Here is a 25065-nt window from a genome sequence, read left to right on the forward strand (position 1 = left end):
GTTCTGCCTTCATTATGCCACACCACACCAGGCCGGCTGGCCGAGCGCCCTCGCGCTGTGGCGCTAATGATGCCCCATTAACTTTTTTCTCCACCCCCAGCACAACTTGATTCGGTTATTAAGAGCGGTCAGTGAGCCGGTCGGTCCCAGGCAGAGAAGAATCTAGTCGTCGTAAGCCCGGGGGACGACAACACGGCAACGAGAAAACTGGGGCCCTCAACTCAAAGCGCCCTTGGTCAACCTTCTCTTGTGTCATTTTGCACAACTTTTGCAGTAGCCCTCTGCTATACCTTGCCTGGCTTTGCCGCGATGATTTGCAAATGACACAAATGACAAGCATCCACCAAAGAAATATAGCTCTCGCTCTCTTTCTTTCTACCGTTGTGTGTCCAGCCTACTGTGAGCTACTCTGGATTCGAATTTTTCGGCCAGCGATAACAGCAAAGGCAACAGGCAAAGGACTCAAGCGTACTTCTGCTATGTGAAGCAATGTGAACTATTAACAACAAATTGTATAGTAACCATTATGATCTATCGTTGCTTTACATTTGATGCTATTGGCATTGGAAATGGTTCCAATTCATAAGTTGTGTAGATTATTATGTCGTTCTACAAACATGGACTGAATATTTGACAACGTGAATCCTCTCGGTCAAGCAAACCTAACAAGGTAGGTCCTCCTCCTAAATGACAGGTGGAGAATGACGATGCTACAATAAATGTGTACAATAAGAACAGGTTTCCAAAAATGGCAGTAGCAAAGCTCATACGAGCATTAGCTTGATTGAACTAATTTTGCACTGAAACGAAGACCGGTAAACAGAAAAACAAACAAAAAGGCAAAAGCTGAGCTTAAAACCTCATGCAATCGCTTGAAGAAGCAAAGGTGTGGCAAAGCTTAATGCTCGAAACACCTCGAAAGTGCATTCATAATCTCGAAACAAAACAAAACCACAGCTCAGCATTCCAACATGCTCACGTAAGCGCAAACAGCCAAACCGCACTCTTTCGAACAGCAGCAAATCATCAAGACAATAATCAAAACACGAAACCTTCAACAGGATACACGGCAACCGAATTCAGCGTGTTTCTGTTGTTTTTTTTTTTCACTCTCGTCAGCCTTCAAGATGCCGTTTCGAGCGGAACTAAAGGCTGCATGCATAATCTTCATACGGCACGAGGATACCGATGAACCGGCCGGCCCAGTGTAACGCGCACCTTGCCGATTTTCCTACGCTGTTCATCATTTTCAAGAACAGCCGGATTGCAAATAGGTGCTGCTCCCCGGGTGTCATATTTAAATCATTTCCTCGCAACAAAAAAATCAGATGGATAGCGATGGCGATACCGTAACCAAACGGAGCGCGCGGAACGGTTGAAGGTCGAAAGTGAAATGCGAAAACGAACTGAAGGCAGAACCCGACAGGCCATCTTCAAACGAATCCAACAAACGCATGGCTTGGCATATCAGGGTGGGGGCAACAATCCAAGGTAGGACGGAAAAAGAAAGTTCACCACCCAGCCGGAAAGAGCCTTGGTCGCGCTTCGGTGAAAAAGGCCGGAACACACGCGCGTACGGCGACGCGCGGATTTGTCTGATTAATATTTTACGTGCCACTCTTTCAGGAGGGACCAACCCAAAGAAGCAGGAAGAGAGAATCATCTACGTCCGACTGTAGAGTCAACACACACACACACCGATGGTTCTACGTCCGTTTTCTGGGGCGAATGTGAGTAAAAAAGGAAACCTTGTCACGGGCGACTGCTAGGTCGCTTTAGGTGAAGAATGAATCATAATTTGCAATCTCCGGCTGCTACAATAAATGAGGCCAAACGAGACACGCTACTCTTCTCTTGGGTTTGCTTTCCAAGATGTGATGGTGGTGTTGATGATTTGCGTACGCATCCGAGACCATCTCGCCACGAGATCAGATCAAGGGGTTTTTCCAAAAACTCCCGGCCAAAGAAGGCAACTGATTCATCCTCACTCTCGGATGCAAACGACGCACATACACACACACACACACACACACGCACAACCCATCACGGAGTGAATGTGTGACTGACTAATGTCCCACTTCCTGGAAACGTCGATTACCTATCCGAAGTGGTGCGCATCGATCATCAACGTCGATCATGGAGTGCAACCAAGGTGTGTGCGATATATTTAAGCTTAATTACAGGAAGACGTCAACGGAGAACGGAGTCTGCAAGAGGGTCGACTAGGGGAGCGGTGCGATCGAAGCTGACCAAAGTTTGTACTTACAATTCACCGACAGTGTCGTAACCGTCTCCAAACGCTGGCTTTCCGGCATAGCTCGGTTCCACACGACGCACGTAAACTTCGCGCCGTCATCCTCCCGACGTGGGATAATGGTCAATGTGCTGGTCGTCTGCATGTCACGCGATCCTCCGTAGATCAGATTGGCCGCCAACGGCGTCGTACTTCCTTCACGGTACCATCTACACCCGAGAGAAATAGGGAGGCCACGGAAGAATCCCACCAAAAAAAATCCGTCATTAGCGACACACCACATCGTCATACACATCTCTGCGTGATCCGGCTGTACACTTACGAAATTGTTGGATCCGGTGAGCCACCCACGCTGCTACAGGTCAACTCCTGTTTCTTGTCCTCCGTGGCGGTAGTTTCGCTGCCGGGAAAGATCAACGGCGGTTGGGGCGGTGTAAGTACCGTCAAGTTGTAGTAATCTTCGTAGATCGCATTGTCGCTGCCGATCTGCTTGATGCGGCACTCGAAGCGTCCATTGTCGCGGGCGTACGACACGTTGAAGATCTGCAGATCGTAGATGCCCTGGTTTGGTCGGTAGTCGATTCTGGAAGAAGTCAACCACACATTTAGCACACACAAACACACACACAAGTACGTCTTACTCTAGCGCCCACCACTGGGGATACCTACTTATAGTTCGGGTTGAAAGTGTCTCCTTTAATCGCAACGTTGTCGTATTTGTTTGGTGACTGCTGAGCCCAGTAGTACGAGTACTCTCGGTCTGAGTAATGTTCGTTGAATCGGCATTTTAGCGTCACATCTTCGCCTTCTCGCGTGTCCATCGTTTTGTTCGCCACCACCAGACCGATCAGCAACAACACTGTAAAGAAGAAGAGCAAACACTACATTAACATGCGAACGATGAAGCTCTAGCGGGCGCGATAACGACCCAAGCACCACCCCAGAGAGTGGGTAAACATTTTAAGCTACTCGGCAAATATTGATCCATAGCCGGCCGCCGGCTTGTTTGACGTTCGAATAATGCACATAAAAGCTGACCAGCCCTCCTCTGTTCGCCCTAAGGCTGTGGATCTTCACATACGATCGACGCAAATGACGATGGGGGTTTGTTTTCGTTGGATTCTGCCAATAAATTTGATCAGTGATCGTGTCCTTTTGGCGTTCGTAAAGTTCTTGGCGTCATGAATACCTTTTTTACTTGATAGGTGTCCCCAACTCAGGCTTCATTAAACATCCATCGTGCTTCTCCATTTCGATTATTTGTTGTTTGAAATTCGAAAATTAACATAACGGTAAAGATTGGTTCAGAATCTGCGAAACAGCGGCCGTCGTATGGCCCACTTATACCGTCTGATACCGTATGTCATCTCGTGCTAAATACTGCTGCTCCCACGACTTCCCACCATATCCGATATCTTGAGACCGACATCCCATATGCAGCTTTGTTCGCTACGAGACAATTAATTTTCAACACAACCACCACAACACATACATAGCCAACAGCAGCGTCTGGGGAGCTTTCAAGAAACCCTACCATTGCCCGGTAACAAACCTTCAGAAGGCTTCATGCTCTATTGTTTTCCAACTCCTAAGACGGAGTCGAACAGGTGGGTGGTTAGCAGGCCGTTGCTGCTGCTGATAGTATTATTATCAACCCATATGTCAGCCGACCAATCTCCTTCCTCCGGTCGGTGACTTTCCAACGGACGGTTTTTTTTTATTTTATTTTCCATCAAGTGTCTCACGCACGACTACGCGTGATGCGTGATTCAAGGCAAACGGATCGAAAACATATCACGAACCGGCCGTTTCGAGCACACGTGTGTGGAGAAACGTTATTCATTTCCTTTGGCGGCGAGAGACCCACTTGTTCTTTTTACTCCCTCCGTGGGTGCACCATCCAACTGGCCGCCTATTGTTGGAAGGTTCCAGCCACCACGGGTGAGTTTACTTGGTCATGTTTTGCCGCTTATTGTCCGGGAGCTTTTTTTTCATGCCCTCTGCACCTTGAAAGCAACCACCTTCGCGCGTCTAGCAACCCCCATGCCATGCGTGTTTGTCTCGCGGGGTGATCAGTAATTCATAATGTAAGAAACAGTTAAGAATCGTGTGATCGTTATCAAACATAATTACATTATGCTGCATTGTTTATAAGACTCTTTCATGCCTTTCGTCGGAATCGGTTTCCCGTTTCTCAGCTCCAGCTCCGGTGAAAATGGAAGGAAGGAAAGGAGCACATACGCCCGAGGATCCAATCTGTGCGATGAACAGTCCCACGGGCGTCGTCAAACCAACCTGCTCTGACTACGACGGCGGCGACGACAACGACGAAGACGACCAATCACTCGCAAGTCAACACACACAGCCGTCGTGGCGCGCACTCGGTTGCCCCAACTTCCGACAAATCAAACCTAATTCGCTAATGACGGCGCAGAAAAATACCTGCGAAAAACGCCATCCGTAAATTTGCTTCTTCCTTTCTGATGAGAATTTTTCCCTTTTTTTTCTCTCCCATACCCCCCACATGTGGTTTTCGGCAGGCGCAATATTTGTGGAACAGCACTTCCAATTTCTTATACCATCCATTCTTCATGACTGCTGCGAGGTATTGAATTAAGCCGATGTCAATTGCTTCTGTTCTTGGAACGTTATTGGAGTCCATAACAACACGGCTCAAAAGCGGTTATGGCTTGTATTAGAGAGATGTCGAACGTGCTCTCTACCTTTGCGCTTGTATTCATATTTATAATATCGTGTTCCTGTTGTTCGTTAGCGATTACAAGCGATTTTAAGGTGTAGCCGAATACAACGCTACAATCAATTTTAAACACTGTTCTTCTTTCTCTCACAAAATGAAACTCCACGAAAAGTAGCTAAGCTCATGAATCTACTAAGACATTCGTTTTCTTCCAGCTTAAAGCGTCAATGCCCCTTTTGCAGAGCAGAAGTTTACAGCAATTAATATTTCCATCCGAAAGTCTGGCAGCAACTGACTGAACCACAAACCAAAGAATCCCGCCCATCGTTGAACGGATTCTTGAAAATCAATCAACTAATCGAGGGAAAAAAACCCCTCTGAACTTGAATTAGTGATGCTCTTCTCTTTATTACCAATTCGAAAGAGAGAGAGAGAGAGAAATCTGACCATCAAAAAAACATGATACCTACACTTCAAACACGACTGCCAGCCTAGTCTTCCGCCTGTACATTTATATGAAATTGGCCACCATTCCTCCCGGAGGGCTTCACCTAACACCGAGCAAATCACTAAGAAGGGCATCGAAAATCGTACATCGCTACCAGCAGTAAATGTACGCCAATGGAAAGCTCTCTCTTTCGCACTTCGACATCCTTCCTCCACGGTCATTTCGTATTCGTTTCAGTTTAAAACCACAACCCATCTCGAAAAGCCTGCCCCCTCTCTCGGCACATTAACATCCACAAAGTGTTGGCTGTTTTTTTTGCGCTTATGATGCTTTAATTTCCGTGCCCAAACGGCCTGAATTCGTTTTGGTTTTCCCTTTCGGCACGGGCTCATCGCTCAAAAAGCCTTGAGAAGCTTCAAAGGCACACACAGTGCGCGCGGTGGTGGTAATGAACGATCGAATGAAGATGCATTTTGCACGGCTTTGATTTTCAACTGCGCGCGTGCATATCTAACCCCGTCTTTATGGGCAAAAGTGAAAATATTCAATCAAATAGTGTCTGCCTCCCCCCCATTGAAATGCGATATTATGCGCATTTCATGCCGATTGCCATTATTCGGTTTGTACCACACACAAAAGTCACACAAACTAAGCGTGACTGCGGCCGATTATATGCTCTGCCGGTGATAAGTTTTGCGTTCAAACAAATGTAGCTCCAAGTAGATGCTTGTGGCACACACACACACACACGCACACACACACACAACGACTGAGTCTTCTCTGCAAGACTTTTCCAATCAATTTGATGGAATATATATTTGCCCTGGGAAAAATATTGTCTGTCCATTCCGGAAAATGCTGCCACCAATCCGTTTCTGATGGAGCCACGGAGAGAGGGAAAGCGCGCAGTGGCGCAAAAAAAAACTGAGAAATTTTTCAATCCCCCACACCGGATCCTTCTCCACAAACGTTCTCCCTCCTCTCCCCATCGACTTGGTTGTTTTATCGTCGGCATCAGTTCTGCACCGTGCTTCAGAGCGTTTGAAACGAATTGATCAAATCGCGGGAAAAACTAGCTCCTCTTTTCCTCAAGTGTTATATTGAGCTGAGATCGAAAATATATATTTCTCGCTTTCATTTAATCCCCGTTGCGCCTGCCTGAAGGTGTTGCTGCTGCTGCTGCTGCATGAATGAAAGTTTCGTGTCCTCACATATTTTTAAAATCTTCTCGCGAAAACGAAACCATTAATTCGGCTCGTTGCACATCTCGCTGTTCCCACCCCGTTCGGGTCGCGTTCATTTTTATTTTATTTTCTACCACCACCAACTCCGCATTTTGCATTTTCCAACCAGCCACGATGATGATGAATCCACCAGCACCTTGTCAAACGGGATCGCGTAAAGCGACCAGAAAGCCCATCCTTCTTGCGTCTTCGATTGCGCCACCGTGCAAGATCCCTCTGCTCCACGTTGCTGCTCGGGTTTCCTCTGCGCGCCGGGGCTCGAGGATAAAAATTAATTAAATCGTTCCGAAGTTGAAAATTAATCTGCGAAATCGGAAACTTTCGCTAGTCCGGCTAAATATGCCCAGCAGCCACGATACGGATATCTCGCGCACTCATCAACCCGACAGAACACACCACCACCGAGCGCGTGCGGCATATTGACGCGCAAAGCCGAAAAATTGCCAGACCCTGGGGGCAGAGACCAGAGAATGTAGTGGGTTGCAGCTGCGGACGAGAGAATTCGTCGTCCTCTTCCTCACCAAGCATGGTTGTTCGTAATCGTGATCGGAATATCCCGGCCGAGGAGGACCCAGCGGCCAACCTCGAGCACTTCAGCGAAGTAATTGGTTGTGTAATTAGATGAACGTTTCTTTCCGCCAAAACTTCAAAGCCCGCGGCCAAACGGCACAAGACGGACTGGACTCTATCACCTCTTCTTTCGGTGGTGGAAAGTGTGCTAGATATGCTGCCCGCCGGCCGTGAGTGAATATTCAACGCTCGTACGCCCGCGCGCCAAATTCACCTGACTTTACTTTCCCGTCCCCGTCGTTTTGCAAATGTGTGCCTTGCCCCAAGGGCAGTGTTGAGAGCTTGGCGGCGGTGGCGAATAAAGGGATATATACCTGTGCTGGACATTCGTTTCGTTCGATCTCCGCCCGGCGGGCAACACCACACACTCGGTTAATCAATCAAACGCACTCCGCTTGCTGACCGACATTAAAATGGTACTAAATTTCAAATTGGCACACCAACCATCGTCGATTGAGAAACCGAACCGAAGAACGGACTTCGGTGGCTGGAAAATGTGGCCCTTTGCTCGGGAAATGCAATTTTTCAAATCCCGACACCATGTCCATCCAAAACCCCGGCAGTAAGATAAATGGATCTTATGACAAGTACTTCTCCAAACGCACCCTTTCGTTCGCTTATATCGCTCGCAGGTTCGTTCCGATTCATCGCGCTGGAGAGTGTAACAGGTCTGTGTTCTGCCAGTTTAACCACCAGTTGAACAACGGCGCGAAACGCAGCACAGCACTGCTCTCCTAGACATTCATCAAAAATTTTACTTTATCGTGGAACTGGCAGCAGAAAGATAACAATGCGCAAGAAAAGAGAAGCAATAAATGGGGTCTAAAACTTTGAACATTGCATTCGAATGGTTTTTATTTTATCGCAGCGTTACGGATCAACGGAAGGGCCGCTGAATAATATCTCTTCGCAATAAATCAAAGAAATGCTGAACGCAAAAACAAATGTCCGATTCACGCACACCCACACACACATTCGAATGGTTGAATATCAAATTCCTGCAAAAGCTCGTGCCTTTGCTCGCTTGCTTTGATTGGATTAGTTTTCATCCCCGAATGCGGTGTTTGCGCTCGTTGGACACCACTCTAAGAACTTCAGAGAAAAAGAACGGTAAAAGATGGAGAAAGCATTCAATTATAAGCTGGTAATTAATTACGCTCTAATTTCACGGCTGTGATTGAGAAATTTGAAGTGAACGCCTCACTCGCCTTTGAAGCAGAAAGGCGTCACTCAGGAGGCCGGCCGTCCACTCAAGGAAGGCAACCACGACCCGTGCTAAACAAAACTATCGTAGTTCGGAGCGAAGGGTGAAGAAAAATGGCCATGCTTTCGGTAGATCTCGGTGTTTGATTGGGATAGAGTGGTTTTCCACTGTTGCGCCATAAACCGAGACCGACCGTGCGGAAGAGAACGGAACGCCACGCCATCAACAGCAAAAACGCAAGGACAAGTAAGCCATCAATTATCCTCGCACGAAAAATAACCGCTCATAATCGTAATGGTGGTGGTGGTGCTGACCACTCAAACACACTGCTTTGCTTTTCCACCAGCAGGTCTGGAGTGCTAGAGTGCAGGTTCGCCCGATATTGATTATGCTAATCAACTTTGATTAATCAGCTGTCGATAGAGAAGCAACGACGAGCGTGATCCAGTCGAACGGGGTACACACGAACCCGGGTCTAAACCAATGTGTAAGTCTTCCTTCCTTTTCTGAGGGTAGTTCGAAGCCACACACCGTACGGGTCACCGAGCACGCGAATGTGCACTCCTTCCCCATGGATGATGGCGTTTAAAACCCCTACGAAAAAAAAAAGCAAATCCCTTCATCTGTCACCGTGTTTGACCGTGACTGTGTGTTCAACAGTGGCCGCCAAAAAAAGGGCATAACTGCTTCGTCGATGGAGAAAGCGCAGTTATGATTCGTTGTCTGCTCGCACACACGAATCCGAAAGTGATGCATATGCTTTTGGCGAGATTGTTGTGAAGAGCATATATCGTTAGTGAAAGGTGTTGGAATGAATGTGGGGAGAACTAGCGGTGATGAGATTGGGACATTCTTCATTACACAACGACTAGAGCGGAATCGCTGCAACAGAAAAGTTTATGTTTTTAACCTCCACGGGTTTTAATCTGACAAGGGAGACACTATTGAGAGAAAAAAACCCTGAAAACGACATATGAAATGAAGAGAATTACGTCGTTCGTCATGAGGCAAGTATGAATTATTTAGAGCCGATTGGGGGCTATTGCGAGCTGTGAAAAAAACCCAATTCCCTCCAACAACGCGTTGTGTAGCAAAACAAAAATCATTTCAAATGTTTCTCGCTGCGGCGCATTACTCAATCCAAGAGAAAACTTCAAGCAAATGAGCCAGCGCAAACAAAATGCATGAAAATCAGCAACAAATGCGGATCCAAATTATGCGACTTGAGCCTCAAAATAAACAAATAACCCGCCCCGACCGTGCTAACCCGTTAACACTCGATACGACGCAAATGACATCATTTGCGGGCGAATTGGAACCCTCCCTAACCTTCTTTGTCTCAAAAATCGGACGTACGACAACGGCAGTGATGCAAGAGACGACGACGACGACGACGAACGATGGCGGCCGCAGCAAACTGCATTGCAATGAATTTAAGCGAGACAAATCCACTAACTAAGCGTATTTATGAAGTGTGCCCGCGACAGCCCACCACCCAAAAAGGGGTCGCGAGAAGAGATCGGGAAGGCGTTGCCGTGTTGGAAGGAAGAAAAATATGCTACGCTTGACACAAATGGGCGACTCACATTCGAGTGCGGCGTTGGGGGGCCCGCAATCCAATCCGATCCAATTTTCTTCGCTCCAGGCCACCCCATTTTCGTTCCACGGCCGTTTTCCAGTGCCGAGGTTCAGATCCCCGATCTCGCCCCGAGTGTGTGTGGCGGCGAGGGACCGCAAGGGAGTAAACCGCAGCATAACACGATTTAATCACCGAGCCACACCTCGAAATGCGTCCTTGGAATTGAAGCCCGTTTTCTTGTCGGTCGCGCGACTCGGTATATACCCACACCGATCGAGGGTGGAAGCGAGAGATTATAAGCGAGGGAGAGTGAGTGAGAGAAGAGAAATGAAAGAAAAAGAAAAAAAAAAGCACAACTAATCTCAATTGGCGCGGATGGCCATTCTGGAGCACGTTAAACCAGGCGCTTTCGGCGGGCTGAGATGAAAAAAAAAAGCCCTTTCGTCCGTCCGTTCACTCAATTCCAGCGCTCTCGTGGCGGCAAATGACAAGCCCTCGCATGAGTCAGAGACTCCCCCTATACTACCCTCTGCTTTCGAGCGTGTTGGAGCCCCCCCTTCGAAGGGCTGATTCGGAAAAAAAAGCGCACGCGTTTCGCTTGGGCTGCCGGGAGAAAGAAAGCTCCAGCGAGGACGACGACGACGACGACAAACACGCGCGCCGCTGCGAAGAGAGATCGTGATGTCGCATTTCGTGAAGAATGGCAGCGAAACGCGGTGCAAACAGGAAGCAATTGCGATAGAGAAAGAAAGAGCGAGAGCGAGAGCGAGAGAGAGAGAGACAGAGATAGATGAAAAACCCTCCCAACTATTCAATGCACACAGAGGGTCCATCCGTCCGTCACTCGAGAGCAGGATGAAGACGAGATTAAAACCCATTCCAGCACGGCCGAGATGGCCCCGGATAGTTCGAAACCGAATCGAGCAAAATGTGTGTGTGTGTGTGTGTGTGTGCGCGGTTGGTGGTGCGGGACGTGGTGGAGAAGTGGAGGTCCGCAGGTCGGAGAAAACACGAGAGCGTGTGGCGGCGGTTCAAGCGCAGCGACCAAACGCGAGGAGAAAGTATGAAATCGAAATTAATTTTGAACGGAAGCTTCAAATCCGATTCAAATTCACAACGCTCCCCCGCGCGCGCGAACAAGGGAAAAGGGATTGAGTGAGTGAGCGAGTGAGTGAGTGAGAGAGAGAGAGAGAGAGAGAGAGAGAGAGAGGACGAAAGAGAGGTCATAGGGTGTGACAAAAGGGTTGTGGTCTGGACCGGCGACCTCTCTCTTTCTTGAGCGCGCTCGCGCCTGGTCCCAATGTTAGTTCCAATTATCCGAAAGGTGGTACGGAATAATCAGATTTATTCCCTCCTGTGCGTCTCGGTGGAGTCCCACAGGAGTCACGAAACGGCAACGAAAGGGGTTTTCTTTTGTGCGAATCTGTGGCCAGAGGGCTCGCGAAAAAAAAAACGCCATATCCGATCCGCGCTTGACAATCTGTCATCGGTTATGAACCGAGACAGCCACACAGACACGACCATCACACGACCAATCCATCCATAGCCCGAAAGAAGGCAGAAGGACTGGAGAAAAACGCTGAATTTCCTTGGGTATTACCGATGATTTAAATCACGGCTGTCCTGGCAAAGGTCCTGGCAGCAGAAGCAGAAGGACCATCCGCCGGCAAGTTACTGTGTTCGAGCATCATCTCTCTATCGTGCGTGAAGAACTTCGACAGCAACTGACCCCGTTTTGGACGGATGGACGACGGGCCAGCAGGCCGCCGCGGTGTGAGTGATTTGTGGAATGTCTATTCGCACGGAGCATATACAAACGACAATGACAAACATTCCCGACGGCACGGTTTGTTCGATGGCCTAACGCGATCCAACCGAAGAACGAAGAGGAAGGAAACTCGCGCCGAATACGCGCTCGAAACCCCCGAAAAGCAAGCGGACGGGACTGATTGAGCCATAATTTATGCATTGCCTCCCGCCAGGAAAAGCACCCGCCGGAAAATAAGGACTCACGCGGGAGAGAGAAACTCCCATCAAACTCTCCTCGGCCGGCCAAAAGACATTGATCTTTCCTCGCTCGACGCCCGACGCCGTGATGGACGGGCCTGATCTTCCTGATGATGTTTAATTGTTCCCATTTCTCGGCCGCCGACGACGACGACGCTGGAAGGAAAACAAATTTCTCTATTCGAAAACTCCCACTAATCCCCGCGGCACGTTGCGAAAAGCACCTGTCTCGGTGCCTCTGTTCTAGGGTTTTAGAGGAGAAGGTGGTGGAAAACACACACACACACACACGCATGATGAGACGACGGGGGATTATCGGGAGATGGATAGAAACGCAGAGAAAAAAAAACGACACAAAACATGAATATTCTCCATCCAAGGATGCGTAGTTTTTCCTCGCCCTCAAAAAGTTCCCCACGTAAAGCTTCAATGACGTCACTAGCTGTTGTTGTGTTCGGCCTCAACACGTTCGAGTGAATCACACTAACGAAGAACAACACAAACACCTAGAGAGATAACGCGCAGATCCTTGAAATTCGATACCACGTACCCGAAAAAGTTCATTAACTAATCCACTGGTGCATGAAGTAAGTCGTTGGAGCAAATAGCAGAGCATAAAATTTGTTGTGTTCCGTTCTTCCCCACCCACATACCCTGGTTATGCGCCTGCAGCACACCCCCGCCTTTTTCCTGGTGGTGAAAAAGGGCGAAAGATTCGAAATAGATCTGCATACGGTGCACCGATGGGGATGGGATTTTAGTTTAAAATTGAACGCCAACACACCGAGGATCGCTCGAAGCACAACAAATAGGCAACCGAAACCCGACACCGAAACCCGGGAGGGGGGGGGGGCATACTGAATACTATCCCTCATCCCTCCCCCATCGCTGCACTGCAACAATCCTTTCGTCTTTTCTCCACAACGCCTGCGGGTGGCCATTGGACACCGGACACACAGACAGGCAGGCAGGCAGGCAGCGCTTCGGAAGAGCCAAATTGATTGCTTAAGATTATAATCAATCCATCTCGGAAGCAAGCTCATCTGCTCAAGCTGCAGCAGCAACCAACCAACCAACGCTGAGAGCCTGGGGAGCCGTGTTTTGTGATGTACTGTTTGACCACAGTTCCCCCACAGACCACTCGAAGGCCCACACTACTCTCGAGGAACGCGAACTGCTGCTTGAACCCGTACACTCTCTCTCTCTCTCTCTCTCTCTCTCTCTCTCTCTCTATCGTGGCAATGTTGTGCTCCTTTGCATGCTTACGGTTGTTATGGCACATCCAAGCAACCGACCAAACCGATCTCCATCCACTACACAGCCCAACAACAACACCATCTCCTCCAGAAGACGGATTCTTCTCGCCTTGCCAGAATGCAGCTGCTGTGAGATGAAGGTGGAGGTATTTATGTCGATACTTTTCACTTCCACTTCAGCGAGCGTGCTCAGCGATTTTTCGGCAGCTTCGAAAAAGGCACACGCAATTGCACTCGAGCCGGCTCTCTCGGGGAAGATATATATATGTCCGATCAAAACCCCGGAGTAAAAGAGACATAAATGTGGCCCGGGGGAAAATTCGGTGTGCTCGAGATGAAATCGGTTCTTCACCACACCGTGACCGGGAGAAAAAGCTCGGGAAGATTTCCTGCTGATACCGCTGCTCTCGAACGCTTTCGAGTGAAGGTGGTGGTAGTACCGTAAACGACGACACAGAGCCTGTCTGTAGTAATTAATCATGCTTTGAATGCCGCTGCTTCAGCTCGAAAGCCTTCCCGAGAGGGTTGTTGCTGGTTTTGCCAGTCCTCGGAGAGTTCTTCGCGTGTCGTGCTTTTTTGTGCGAGTTTGCAAAGCCAATCGAAAGCGCCATTTGGAAAACCACACGACAGGTATATGTGGAGGAGAAAAAAAAAAACAGCCAACCGATTGACTCGATCGACAAAATAAAAGCACCAAATTTATGCACCATTGCGAATTCACGACGAGGCCAACTTGTTGAGCTTCTAAAGCACCACCATCCAGCAGGGCGATGCTTATACTAGAGCACGCCAACAGGAGTCAATTCAACCAACACACAGCCAGCCAGCAAAACAGTGTTTCGGGAAAATACCCCCCATCTGCTGGGGCAGAAAACAATTTCATTCCGTCAATAGCGGGATAAGCGGTGTTGTGGTAAGGACGAAGAAAAGATCATCAAGGATGGGTTTAATTACTACCCCTTGCGGAAAAACATCCGCAGGGACTTGTGACGAAACCGAGGTGCCATCGGCGATCATCCATGATTGATTGTCTCCGCGACCTTGGTGGTGCCAAAAGAAGGGACGGAGAAAAAAAAACAAGATGGCGCCCATCATTAGGCGAACTTGCGTAGTGGTGGTGGGTGGTTCTCGAGGTCGCGTCTATTTTATCTGCACTTCAAAAACGAACCTTGGCGCGATGGATTTTCTAATCAAACCCTGGCCGCCGCCGCCGCCACCACCAACGTGCGCTTCCGCTCCGCTTCGTCCTTGCGAAAGGGGTTCTCTTCGAGTGTTAGGCCGCGAATTTTGAAACTTTCTATCGATCGACCCACTCCGCCCACCCAACAACGTGAGAGAATTGGAAGGGCTGACCCTATGGCGGCACATGTTTTGTGCGACGGTTAGTGGCTGCTGCGATGAGCCGGGGAGTTTGATCAGTCAACTGCAAAAATAGCTTATTCAAGCCAACGAGGGAACATTAATTAGAATCCGCAACGGTGGGGAGAGATCCTAGCCCCAAGGGTAGCGAGGAGTTGAGTTCAGTTCGTCGTCAGGCTTTCGTCAGGAAAGAATAATCTTTCACTCGCAGGCAACTCGCCAGCCAGGCATCCGGGCGCCAATGCCGCTAAGCCGACACAATCCTACTTCGCCGAAGAAAGGACCAGCATTTGATTTGGCTGCCCTGCTCGAGCGGTTGAGCGCTGGTTGAAGGATTTTGGACGGAAGCGATAAGATGCTCCCGATCAAATAATCTCCCCCATCCGTGGTGGGCGCCATTTTGCCGATTATTACGCCAAGATTCACCCACTTACTCTCGGTCGTTTCGTCCGTTCGAGCAGGTTCAACAGCAGCTGAGGGGACATCTCACTCCAGAGGAAATTATATAGAACTGCACAACAAAAGCCACCAAAGGGCGAAAAATGGATCACACCACGGGAAAGTGGGGTTTTTGAGAGAAATCGTGCGCATACAACAACATCATGCACACTTGACACTCCGCTGCGAGGCACACAACACTTGCGAGAAAGCTCCAAATATAGAAGCGCTTCAACGACGTCCATGTCCATCGTGTCCCATTCCCAGGAGTCACTTTGATTGTGGTGTTGCACGAGGTAGAAAATGACCGGGAAATTGCAATTGAAGAGGAGTCCCATCCACCCACCACCAGCTCGGATCCGGGGCGTAGGTGTGTTGTTGCTTTTCCCCGTGTGTTCATGCATCGATGCTGCCTCGAATGGGGTGTCGCCCTCTCCCTAGGGGAATGTATGTGTGCTTGTGCGTTTCCGGTGTGCCAACGACAACGACGACGACGACAACGACGATGACGATGACTTCGGGACGCATGCATGCAAGTGGTGCACACGAAACTGTAACAAATTTTCTCCAGCGTCAAGTGCATCTCGAACAATTGAAAACTTGTTTTCGTATGTGAAGCACTTGAGTGCGCCCAGCTATCTTTCGCCCCACGAACGAACACCGGGAGCGTCTTACAACGAAAGACCCAATTCGATCGAAGTGTGTTGCGCTGCTCAGAAGAAACCGAACCGAAACGAAGACACCAACGGGCGGACGAATCACATAAGTGCAAATAGATGGATAAATAGATACCCCATCCGTTGTGTGTGTCGCTCCACCTGCAACTGCTGTTGCACACACGCGGTTGAAGCATTGCAACGACGCAACTCTCGCCACTTCATCAGCACGTTATTTTTGCCTCGGTGTAATTTAATTTCGAGCTTTCGAGGTACCCGGAACATGGAACAGCAACAGCAGCAGCAGCAGGAAGATCAACGCCAGGTAAGTTCCAACGCCCTTTGAAACGAGCGCTCAACAGCGATAGTTACATAATTGAGCATTACATTTGTACGGCACATGGTACAGGGTGAAAAAAAGGGCATTAAAAACTCCTGCCACCCTCAGAGGATCGCGAGATCTTAGAGGCCCGATCCGGATGGGATGATATTCCAAACACCTTTTGTGTTTTAATCACAGATACACCCACATACACATCCACGAAAAAAGCTCGGAATCCTTTTCCAGATCGAGAGTGTGCGTGTGAGAGAAAGGAAAAAGGATAACGGTTTGGGGGGGGCCTTGTGTGTTTGTCTTCTTGGGCTCGTTCACACCCGCGCGGCGGCCAAGTTCGCCCCGGAAAGGGCAACTTTATCAATGCGTGTGTCGGCGTGTGTGTGTGTGTGTGTGTGTGTGTTGCAGTACACGCGTGTGCACACGTGGTGAAAGCCCAGCTTCATGCGCCGGGAATCGAGTGCGTAAACATAAAGCGGAAATTGAATGCAAACAGGTAGTCACGGTTGAGAAGTGAAGAAAATGCTGACGTCACCGGGAAAAAGGAAGCGCAACGGCGGAAATCGCTCAACCGTACGACCGTTAAAAGACGCCGGAGAGACAAAGGCAAACACGTGCACACGCATGCACACCCACACAAGCGCGCGTACGACGACCTGGGGTCCCGAGATCCGACACCCTCCCCCCCCCCCCCCCCCCATTCCTTTCTGTGCCACCCGCAATCATCCAGAACGGTGGAGTTGGCGGCCGCCGCTCGCGGAAAAGCGTAAGGGAAAATAAAATTAAAATGTTAATTTTTATTTTAACGCAAACGAGGTGTTTGCTGAGCGTGAGAATTTTCTTCGCTCTTTTCCCAGGCTCCGGGCGATGGCGTGAGGTGGCGGTGGGTGTGGGTGGGTGCCTTTTTTGTGTCCTTCGAGTTTTATTTCGCCTCTCGACTTCACGCTCGCTCACCTTTGTCTTTAGGTGGGTAATTTTTCACCATTTTTTTTTTACTTTACTTCTTATTCGTTCGCTTCCTGCCGGGCGCCCTGAGAATGCGCCGTGGAGCGAGGAAAAAAAAGCTCGCTCTGTACCTCTTCTTTAAAGAATGGTGGGGGGGTGCTTTTTTTCTTCTGCACTTGACGCAAACGGCCGGGGGAAAATATCATCAAATCTTACGCTCCAGGATAGGGTGCGCCGTGGTGGTGGTGGAAAACCGCGAAACAATGGACCCTTTGCGTCTAGATTGAATGACGCAGATTAGCTCGCACCGTCGCCGCCACCACTTTTTCGCCGACGGCTTTCCCTCCCCCCCACACGGCCCAAAATGACTTTAGGATACGGGCGAAGGAACCGAAGGGCCAACTCAGGCCACGGAGGTGCCTCTGGGAGAAGATAAAATTAATTCACTTTTATTGTTCTAACTGTCTTCCGCCCAGCAGAGGGTGGGGGGGGAGGTGGTTTTCTTTTCCGCGACGGGGTTTTTTTTCACGTTCCGTTTTTTTTTCTCTTGGTCGAGACGCCACTGCTAGTAATTTGGCAGCTCACAATTCGTTTCGCCCCAAACCCAGCAACCTCCTGCCACACGGCGTGTGCTGATTATGCGATGGGAGAACTCGCACTGAACCCACTCGCGGGGAGTCTCATACAAATAATGATTGAATAATTTATTTGTTTCAATTAACGGAACGCGCGGGCGATGAATCTTAAGGATGGAACCAACAGAAAAACAATCCCAGAACTCACCCATAAAAAGCACGCCCACACACACACAAACGACGAAGCAGACAATGAATCAACAGGAGAACCCGCACTAAGAATGACATTAAGGTGAATTCTATTTATCTTGTGTTTTTTTTTTGCCTAAGACAGATTTATCACCTTCTTCAGAACGGCGTGGCACACCCGCTCTCTGTGTGTAGAGGAAAAAAGTTTTCTTTTCAAAACGCACCAAAGTCAATTTGAACGTTCTTTTCACACATTCGCCATCCGTTGCTCGTTGCACATCTTTCCATGGAAATTGTCAATCACAGCAAGGTGAGTCAAAAAAGCCTCAAGCGAATGTCAGCGCCCTCTAGTGGCGGTCGTTCAAACTTACTCGGAAATGAAGTTGCACGTGTTGGACACTACGCCGATGATGATCATAGAATATTTATATCCCCCGCCACCCCCGGTAGCCTCCACCAACACACACACACACACGCGCGCGCACGAGGGGTTCTGTGGTAATCACACAACGGAAGACTAAATAAACACAGTTTATATTTCCCACAGCGGATATCTTATTTCTTCGCCACCGAATGCGACCTCATCCGACGGTGGCTCAATCCGACCAATGATTTCCTCCTCCCAAAAAAAAAAAAAACCACAGCCAAGGAGAGGCCGTTGGTGGCTTAGCTGCAACAACTCACGGTAGCTAATCCTTTCGGTGAATTTCCTTTCAACAACACGCGCGACAGAGACGTGATGGGGGGGATGGATGAGAGAAAACGGTGTATTAGAGCACGAAAAAGGAAAAAAAAACCGTGCCCCGCTGTTTGAACTCTTTCCGGCCGTTCTGAATTCTGAACACGGAGAGAAAGACAGACTGTAATCGAAATAAACCACCACCGACACGACCGTGGGGAACGCGGTGCTAAGCTGCTTACATCTCGTTTTTATCTAATCTTCCAGCAGAACTAATAAATTTGTTGCGCTGCTGCTGATCTGCTCGACCTGGGTCGAGACTAATCTTCTCCGATCTTCGGCCTGGGCAGCAAGGAAGGCTTCGTGATGAGAATTATTATCATCCGTCGATACCCAGCGGTACGCTGTGAACGGGGGTCAGAGTCAGCTCAGCGAATGCACACCTCAGCCGGCTCAGGCTTAATTCCCGGCTCGACAAAACAAACGTTCCAATTTTTCCAATTATCGCTGCGGGAGAGCGCAACTCCTTTTCTCTGTACGCATATGTGTGGTTCGATGATGCCTAATGCGGGCTTAATTGCACGACACCAACGGAGGAAACTAGCTCTGGGTTTGCGCTTTCAAGGCAGACTTTTGGGGTGAAAAATGCGAATCGAATTTGTGACTAAAATCAATTTATCTCTGCACACGCCCGCCTGTGGATTTAATCGCCTTGTCCTAAAAAAGCTTGAAACATTCTTCACTGAGCTTTAACTCAAGTGGTAGTGGGATTTTCCATCTCTGAACACTACACCTTGGGAGCGAGAGTAAGCGAGCAGCAAAAAAAAAACACCCCTAAAATTGTCGGTAAATTATCGCACGCGAATCGAAAGATTATTAAAGCTTTAATAGCCCTCCACCCAGCGGACGTTCGCTGCGGCATTCCAACTCCCAGAGCGAACTTGGCAAAAGGTCCAACAGTTTCTTTCCGCAAGGCGATAAATGCACACACACACACACACACACACACACACACACACACACAAAGTGCCGACTGGCACATTATCCCCCACAGCACAGACAAAGGGCACCCTTTGAAGACCTTCGGCAATATGTCACCACCGGGTGGGTTTTGCACTAATCAAGTGCAGTACGGTTCCGCTGGGAATTTAAACCCACTCTCTCTCTTTCTCTCACGCGCGCGACCCTTCAAGACGGAACGCGCGCTTCGGACAAAACTTTTCAACTATGCGCCACACTGCCTGCGTGAAGGGAAAATTGTTCACTCGACTGACTGCACAACAATTATGATTATTATTTTCATTTATTGTTGTCATCGCAAACTCATTGTGCCGGACACGACACCAGTGGTGCATTTTCCCACCAACCACAGCAGTAAAGGCCAACCAACCAACCATTCCGTCGAGCTGGCCGGCCACACATGCCTGACTGGTTCCCACCACCCAGGGACACACACACACACGGGACGGGTGCACTGCATTTGACATACCAAGCTGGTCAGGTACTCACAACAAGCTCGAGGATGCAGTTGCTCTGCACGTTGGCACCGCACGTCAGAACAGTAGGAATATTTGCGGAAATCACGAGCAAACCAAGCCTCCATTCCATTCCAAGGATGCTCTCGGCTTTTAATAGCCCAAGGAGAAGCAACTCGAAAGAAAGATGCCTTTGCTGTGGCAAATTCCCGACGATTGAATCAAACGGGTGAAAAATGGCATTCGTTGGTGACCGATCGGTGACTACTTCTGCTCGTCGGGAACATGTTTGCGAGGGAAGTCTTCTGTAATTACGCACTTTGATGGACGTACACGAAGAACCGCTCTGTGTCGCTGGGAATGGGACAATTTAACCACGTACATCATTGGCAGCTTTTCTCGCAACCTAAATAACGCACGCACCATATTAGACACCCCTTGTGTGCAGTTTCAAGCTACGGCACGCGAAAGCGAAGAAAATTGCAAGCACAAAAATCCCAACCACTTCGCCTGCTTCTGCTTGACCATCACTCAGCACCCCATCCCCATCATCGTGGCCTATTTAAGACCGCTTCCGGCAAAGAAACCACACACGAAAGACATCAATACTCCAGCGTTGATTGCACCAATTAAAGCCAACTCGCTTGGAGCCACCGCGCGACGTTAAGACATAATTTGATTTGCCTTGATTTGTTTTGATTTAATTATGGCTAAACAATTTGTCGAAACCGCATCGCCCACCGGAGGAGACCCCATCGTCTCCGGGGCTTATTATTTTAAAGACTGCATAAACACACACACACACGCACCAAACGCGAGCGCTGGCAATGCAAACACGCGGGCGTAAACAGCGCACCCACGGGCGCATAATTATTTGCATAAACGCGCATCATTCGGCAAGAGTATTTTCGTTCCGACGGCGGAGGGAGGCATTTTCCGATCGAAAAGGGACCACCCCCCAGCAGCCCTTTTTGTCACCCTGTCGTACACCCATCGCGACACCACATAGCTGGGTCCGTTTTCTCCTTCCGCTTGCAAATGGCCGCCAGGCAAGCCATTGATAATGAACCGTTACTTTGGCTTTCCCTTCGTCGCCGCCAACTTGATGCTGTGTTGGAAGAAAAACCACCACTTGTTCCTTCTCGCTCGCTCACTGATAGTGAGCGAGAAGGGGCGATAAAAGCACGCCACTTTGGGGCGAATCGAGAGAAAATTAAAAAGTGTCAGCTCGACTTCATCAACGCCGTCGCACGGCACACGCACACCACCACCTGGACTCTCGTCGGTGTATTGGTGTGTGACTGCTTTTGTCAGAAGAAAAGATCGTATCCGTCGTCGTCGTCGTAAGCGAAACTTTCTTTTCGCCATCACGACACCATGGCCTCAGCGACCGGTGATGATGATCACTGGCGAATCCCTCTAGCGGCCGGTACGGGAAGCAGTCGCCATGGTGATCAATGCTGATCGATCGATGACTTCCCGTCGAACCGGCCCCGCTTGATCGGGGAAAAAAGGTCTATCCGGAAGAGAATGCAGGACACAATCTTCACACACACGCACGCCCCACAAACGGTCACATACGTTAGACAGGTGAAAAAAAAACAACCCCGCCAGGAAACCAGCCCGAGGTGGATCCATGATGCATGGGGAGAAACATATCTATGCGGTTCCGCCTATCCGTGCACACATGAATAACGCCGATAATTACGGCAACGGAGAGGACGCCCAAATGATCGGAGAAAGGTTCCAAATATTTAAAGGGTTAAAGATTTATTCAAAACGCTGCAACTGCCCGCGGGTCTTGCCGCAGGGGAAATTGGTCGAAATCGGAGGACTTTATTTTTCCCTCGCTGTTGAACGGCGTGTTGTCATACCCGGATGGGCCTTCAATATGGTGAAACGTGGCCCCCAAAGCCCGATCCGAGAACGCCACAACACCGTCGTCCGTCGTCGTCGATAAATTATGATCGTGCGCTCGTGCTATCGTGTCTCGCGCTTTCTTTCCGTCCTTCATCAAGAGGGCTCCCGCGCATTCAGCGTATCTCGTGTGTCTTCTTGCTTTGCTGCTTTGGCTCTTCTCTGGAATCAACGAACGCTGGGGAGGCTTCGATGGCCATTCGAAACGATTCCCCCAACCGAGCGAATCACCCGCTGCTTCGAAGCAACGTCACCAACCTTCGTCCAAAAGGGTGACTGAATATTCTTTTCTTTGCCGTTTTCTAGCTCTTCTTGGCCTTTTTTTTCCTCCATCTCCCAACACACGCCGCTGCTGACACTTTTTTTCCTCCCCGGTTGCCCATGTTTTGAAGCCATGTTTTTTGTTGCCTACGTGTACATAATGGCCTACATGATGACCGACCATTGCCAACATCATTAGCGTCCTCAAACACGGAACCCGACGCAAAGCGAACCAGCGAGAAGATCTTCCAGAAAACCGGCCAGAGGACGCGCCAGAGCTGAAGGAGAAGGCCCCCGCGAGTGTCTTTCTGTCCTTCGAAACCTAGCGTTCCGGACGAGAGAGAGAAAGAGACTGCTTTCGCGTGGCTGTCTCCCTCCGTCGATCGTCGATGATTATTTTTACGGTCTTGACCGGGAATATATGTATGTCAACCCGCTGGCCCCTAGGCCGGTTTCGAACCGACGACCACAAACAGGAGACCAACAACACACACGGCCAAGGAGTGGGCTCCTTTTTTGTCCAGCTTTTATCCAAATGAAACGCCGCAAAAGTAACCCTCACCGGAGTGACGAGAAACAGAATGACCAACAAACTTCTACGGCACTGTCCCGGAGCTATCTCAGCTTCCACACGCACACACACCAATGCGAGATGAATTCTTGTTTTTCCTTCACCTGGCCCATCGACGGATAATAAAATTCGATTAGACCGGGACGAATGCCCGGTCGTCTCTCGTGCGGGCCCATACCATATCGGGAGGCCTTCGTTGGTAAACATTTGCGACGTGTTTCGCTCGAATGGCCTCACACACAACTCTAACGATCAAATTCCTTCACTGGCCACATCGATTGGAAAAACGATCGACCTTGATTTTGTGAAGGCTTGACTTCCCCCCAAAAAAAATCCTGCATACTGTCTCGGAAGGGAAAATGGAGAAAGTCACACCCATCGACCGAGCCCGAACCCATTCCCCTGGAAGGGCAAAAGTAGCCCACACCTCTCACAACCCAATCGAGACGACGATGTGGCACGCCTCAGATTTCGCGCCATTCCCGCGCAAACGATCGATCCTCGCGCACCCAAGAAAGAGAGCTAAACACTCCTAACAAACGCGACGGCGAGTATGATCGATTGACGGGTCACACCTTGTTGGATCGTCGAGAAACTTGGGGACGCACCCAACTTGACGGGTTCAAAAGGGCAAGCCCAAAGAAAGCAATTAACGCACTTATTCTCCAAACCACACTTCGCGCGGGGCCTTCATCCGACCAAAAGATGGCGCGATTTGGTGATCTCGCCAAGAAGGCTTCCACCGGGAGGCTCATTTACGAGCACGCACGAGCCCGACATTCTTCCGCGCCAGAACTCAATCACGGATCAAAGAGGATCATTAATTTTGATCATCGCCGCCGCGCAGAGAACTTTCTGTGGGCTCATCTATCTGTTTATTCGTTTTCCACCGCGCGTTTGGCTTTTTCCTCTTTTTTTCGTTTTCTCCGAGGCTTCATTTCACCTTCGCCCGCCGTTCTTGTCTGATCCCGTGATACGGCCGTTCGGGTTCGAACAAAAAAAAAATAATGATCCCTTTTCGAACTTGTGTTCTTCGAGAGCCTGGCTGCCTGCACTCGTCCCTGAAGTGTGGACTGCGCACGTTTGGTACGTGGCTAAAAATCAAAATAATGAGGCAATAAAGGAATCGGCCGCCAACAGAAACTTTAACTGCGCGTCCAGAGCAAACCGCCAGCCTTGAATAATTACTATGCTCAGAAATGATGAGCTGCGGCGCGTTGCTCAATCTTTTTCAAACCGAAAAAAAAATAACTTTGTTTGATTGTTCTTGTTTAGCGCTTGCTCAACTGTTCATGTTGTTTGGTGGTCGGATTTCAATCTTTTTTTCCCCACTTCAACCACTGTACAGTATTACACAATAGGAAAAACAAATAGCGATCCGCATCACAGGGGCGGTACACGTTCTGGGCGGTGCAAGTTCTTTCCAATTACAAATTCTTTCATTTCATACCATTATTTGTACTTTCGAGATGTGTTTGGCTCATTTCCAACATGATTGCGGCAAAAGTTCTACACTTTGCATTGATTTGAGGGTCTTCTTACAAAATTTCGAATACCATACATTGGCATCATTGCTATAAATGATAACTCTCGCACGCATCAGCACCCGCTGATAAATAAAAATAAATCATAAAAGGTGCCCGTTTTCATATATGTAAAATTATCTTCATGCTGCAAGCTTCTCTACTCGCGATACTCGCGAGATACCACAACGCGGTACACCAAGGTGTGGAATAAATAAATCATCTAAAATGCATCCAACAACGAACCACGGGTACATTCAGCTATGTGCTACACGAACAACAAATTTTAAACTTTACCGCCGGATGTGCACGTTCCAGATCCCGAAGATCGTGCAACAGATGAAAGAAGTTTTTCCATAGATCTTACCTGCAAGCAAAGAAAGAGAAACACAGTGGATTAGAAAAATAAATCATTCTCCGGGATGATTATGCCCAGGCTATACCTGCGGCAAAGGATGCCTCGGTACCAACATGTCCACAACGCACAAGCACACATCCAAAGTTAAACAGATCGTGTTCTGATGTTTTAAATTAAATGAGATAAGAAAATTCATATCACGTAAACCCTAGACGACCGGTTCTGATCTAGTGATCGGTCGATAGAGATAGTGTTGCATTTCGAGCTAAAAAGATAACCATCATTCACAAAAGCGTTCGTCACTCGACAAATGTTGCATTCAAAAGCGAGACTATAAGTTACATACCTCAAACTGAGAAAGAAGCGAAGAACATCAGTTTCGTTTAATTTTCATTATAGCATCACGAAGAACAGTATTTCAGTTACACGTCAAAGTTAAATTTAAATATTAATAAAAACAATCAATAAAAATAAAATAGCTCAAAAATTAGCATTCGATCACACGATATTACTCACGAAGGATTT

The 25065-nt window shown here is 48.8% G+C and overlaps 1 protein-coding gene across 1 annotated transcript in view; it reads right to left on the reverse strand.

Annotated features, from left to right (window-relative positions):
• Positions 1-15104, reverse strand: part of LOC128724161 (hemicentin-1-like) — a 32171-nt gene extending 17067 nt beyond the window's left edge. Inside the window, 5 exon segments of the mRNA XM_053817926.1 lie at positions 2267-2463; positions 2577-2837; positions 2924-3113; positions 6044-6077; positions 15054-15104. Of these exon segments, the coding sequence (XP_053673901.1) occupies positions 2267-2463; positions 2577-2837; positions 2924-3113; positions 6044-6077; positions 15054-15104 (733 nt within the window).
• Positions 15105-25065: the final 9961 nt, after the last annotated feature.

This window comes from Anopheles nili, chromosome 3, assembly GCF_943737925.1.
Source record: "Anopheles nili chromosome 3, idAnoNiliSN_F5_01, whole genome shotgun sequence".
Taxonomy (NCBI): domain Eukaryota; kingdom Metazoa; phylum Arthropoda; class Insecta; order Diptera; family Culicidae; genus Anopheles; species Anopheles nili.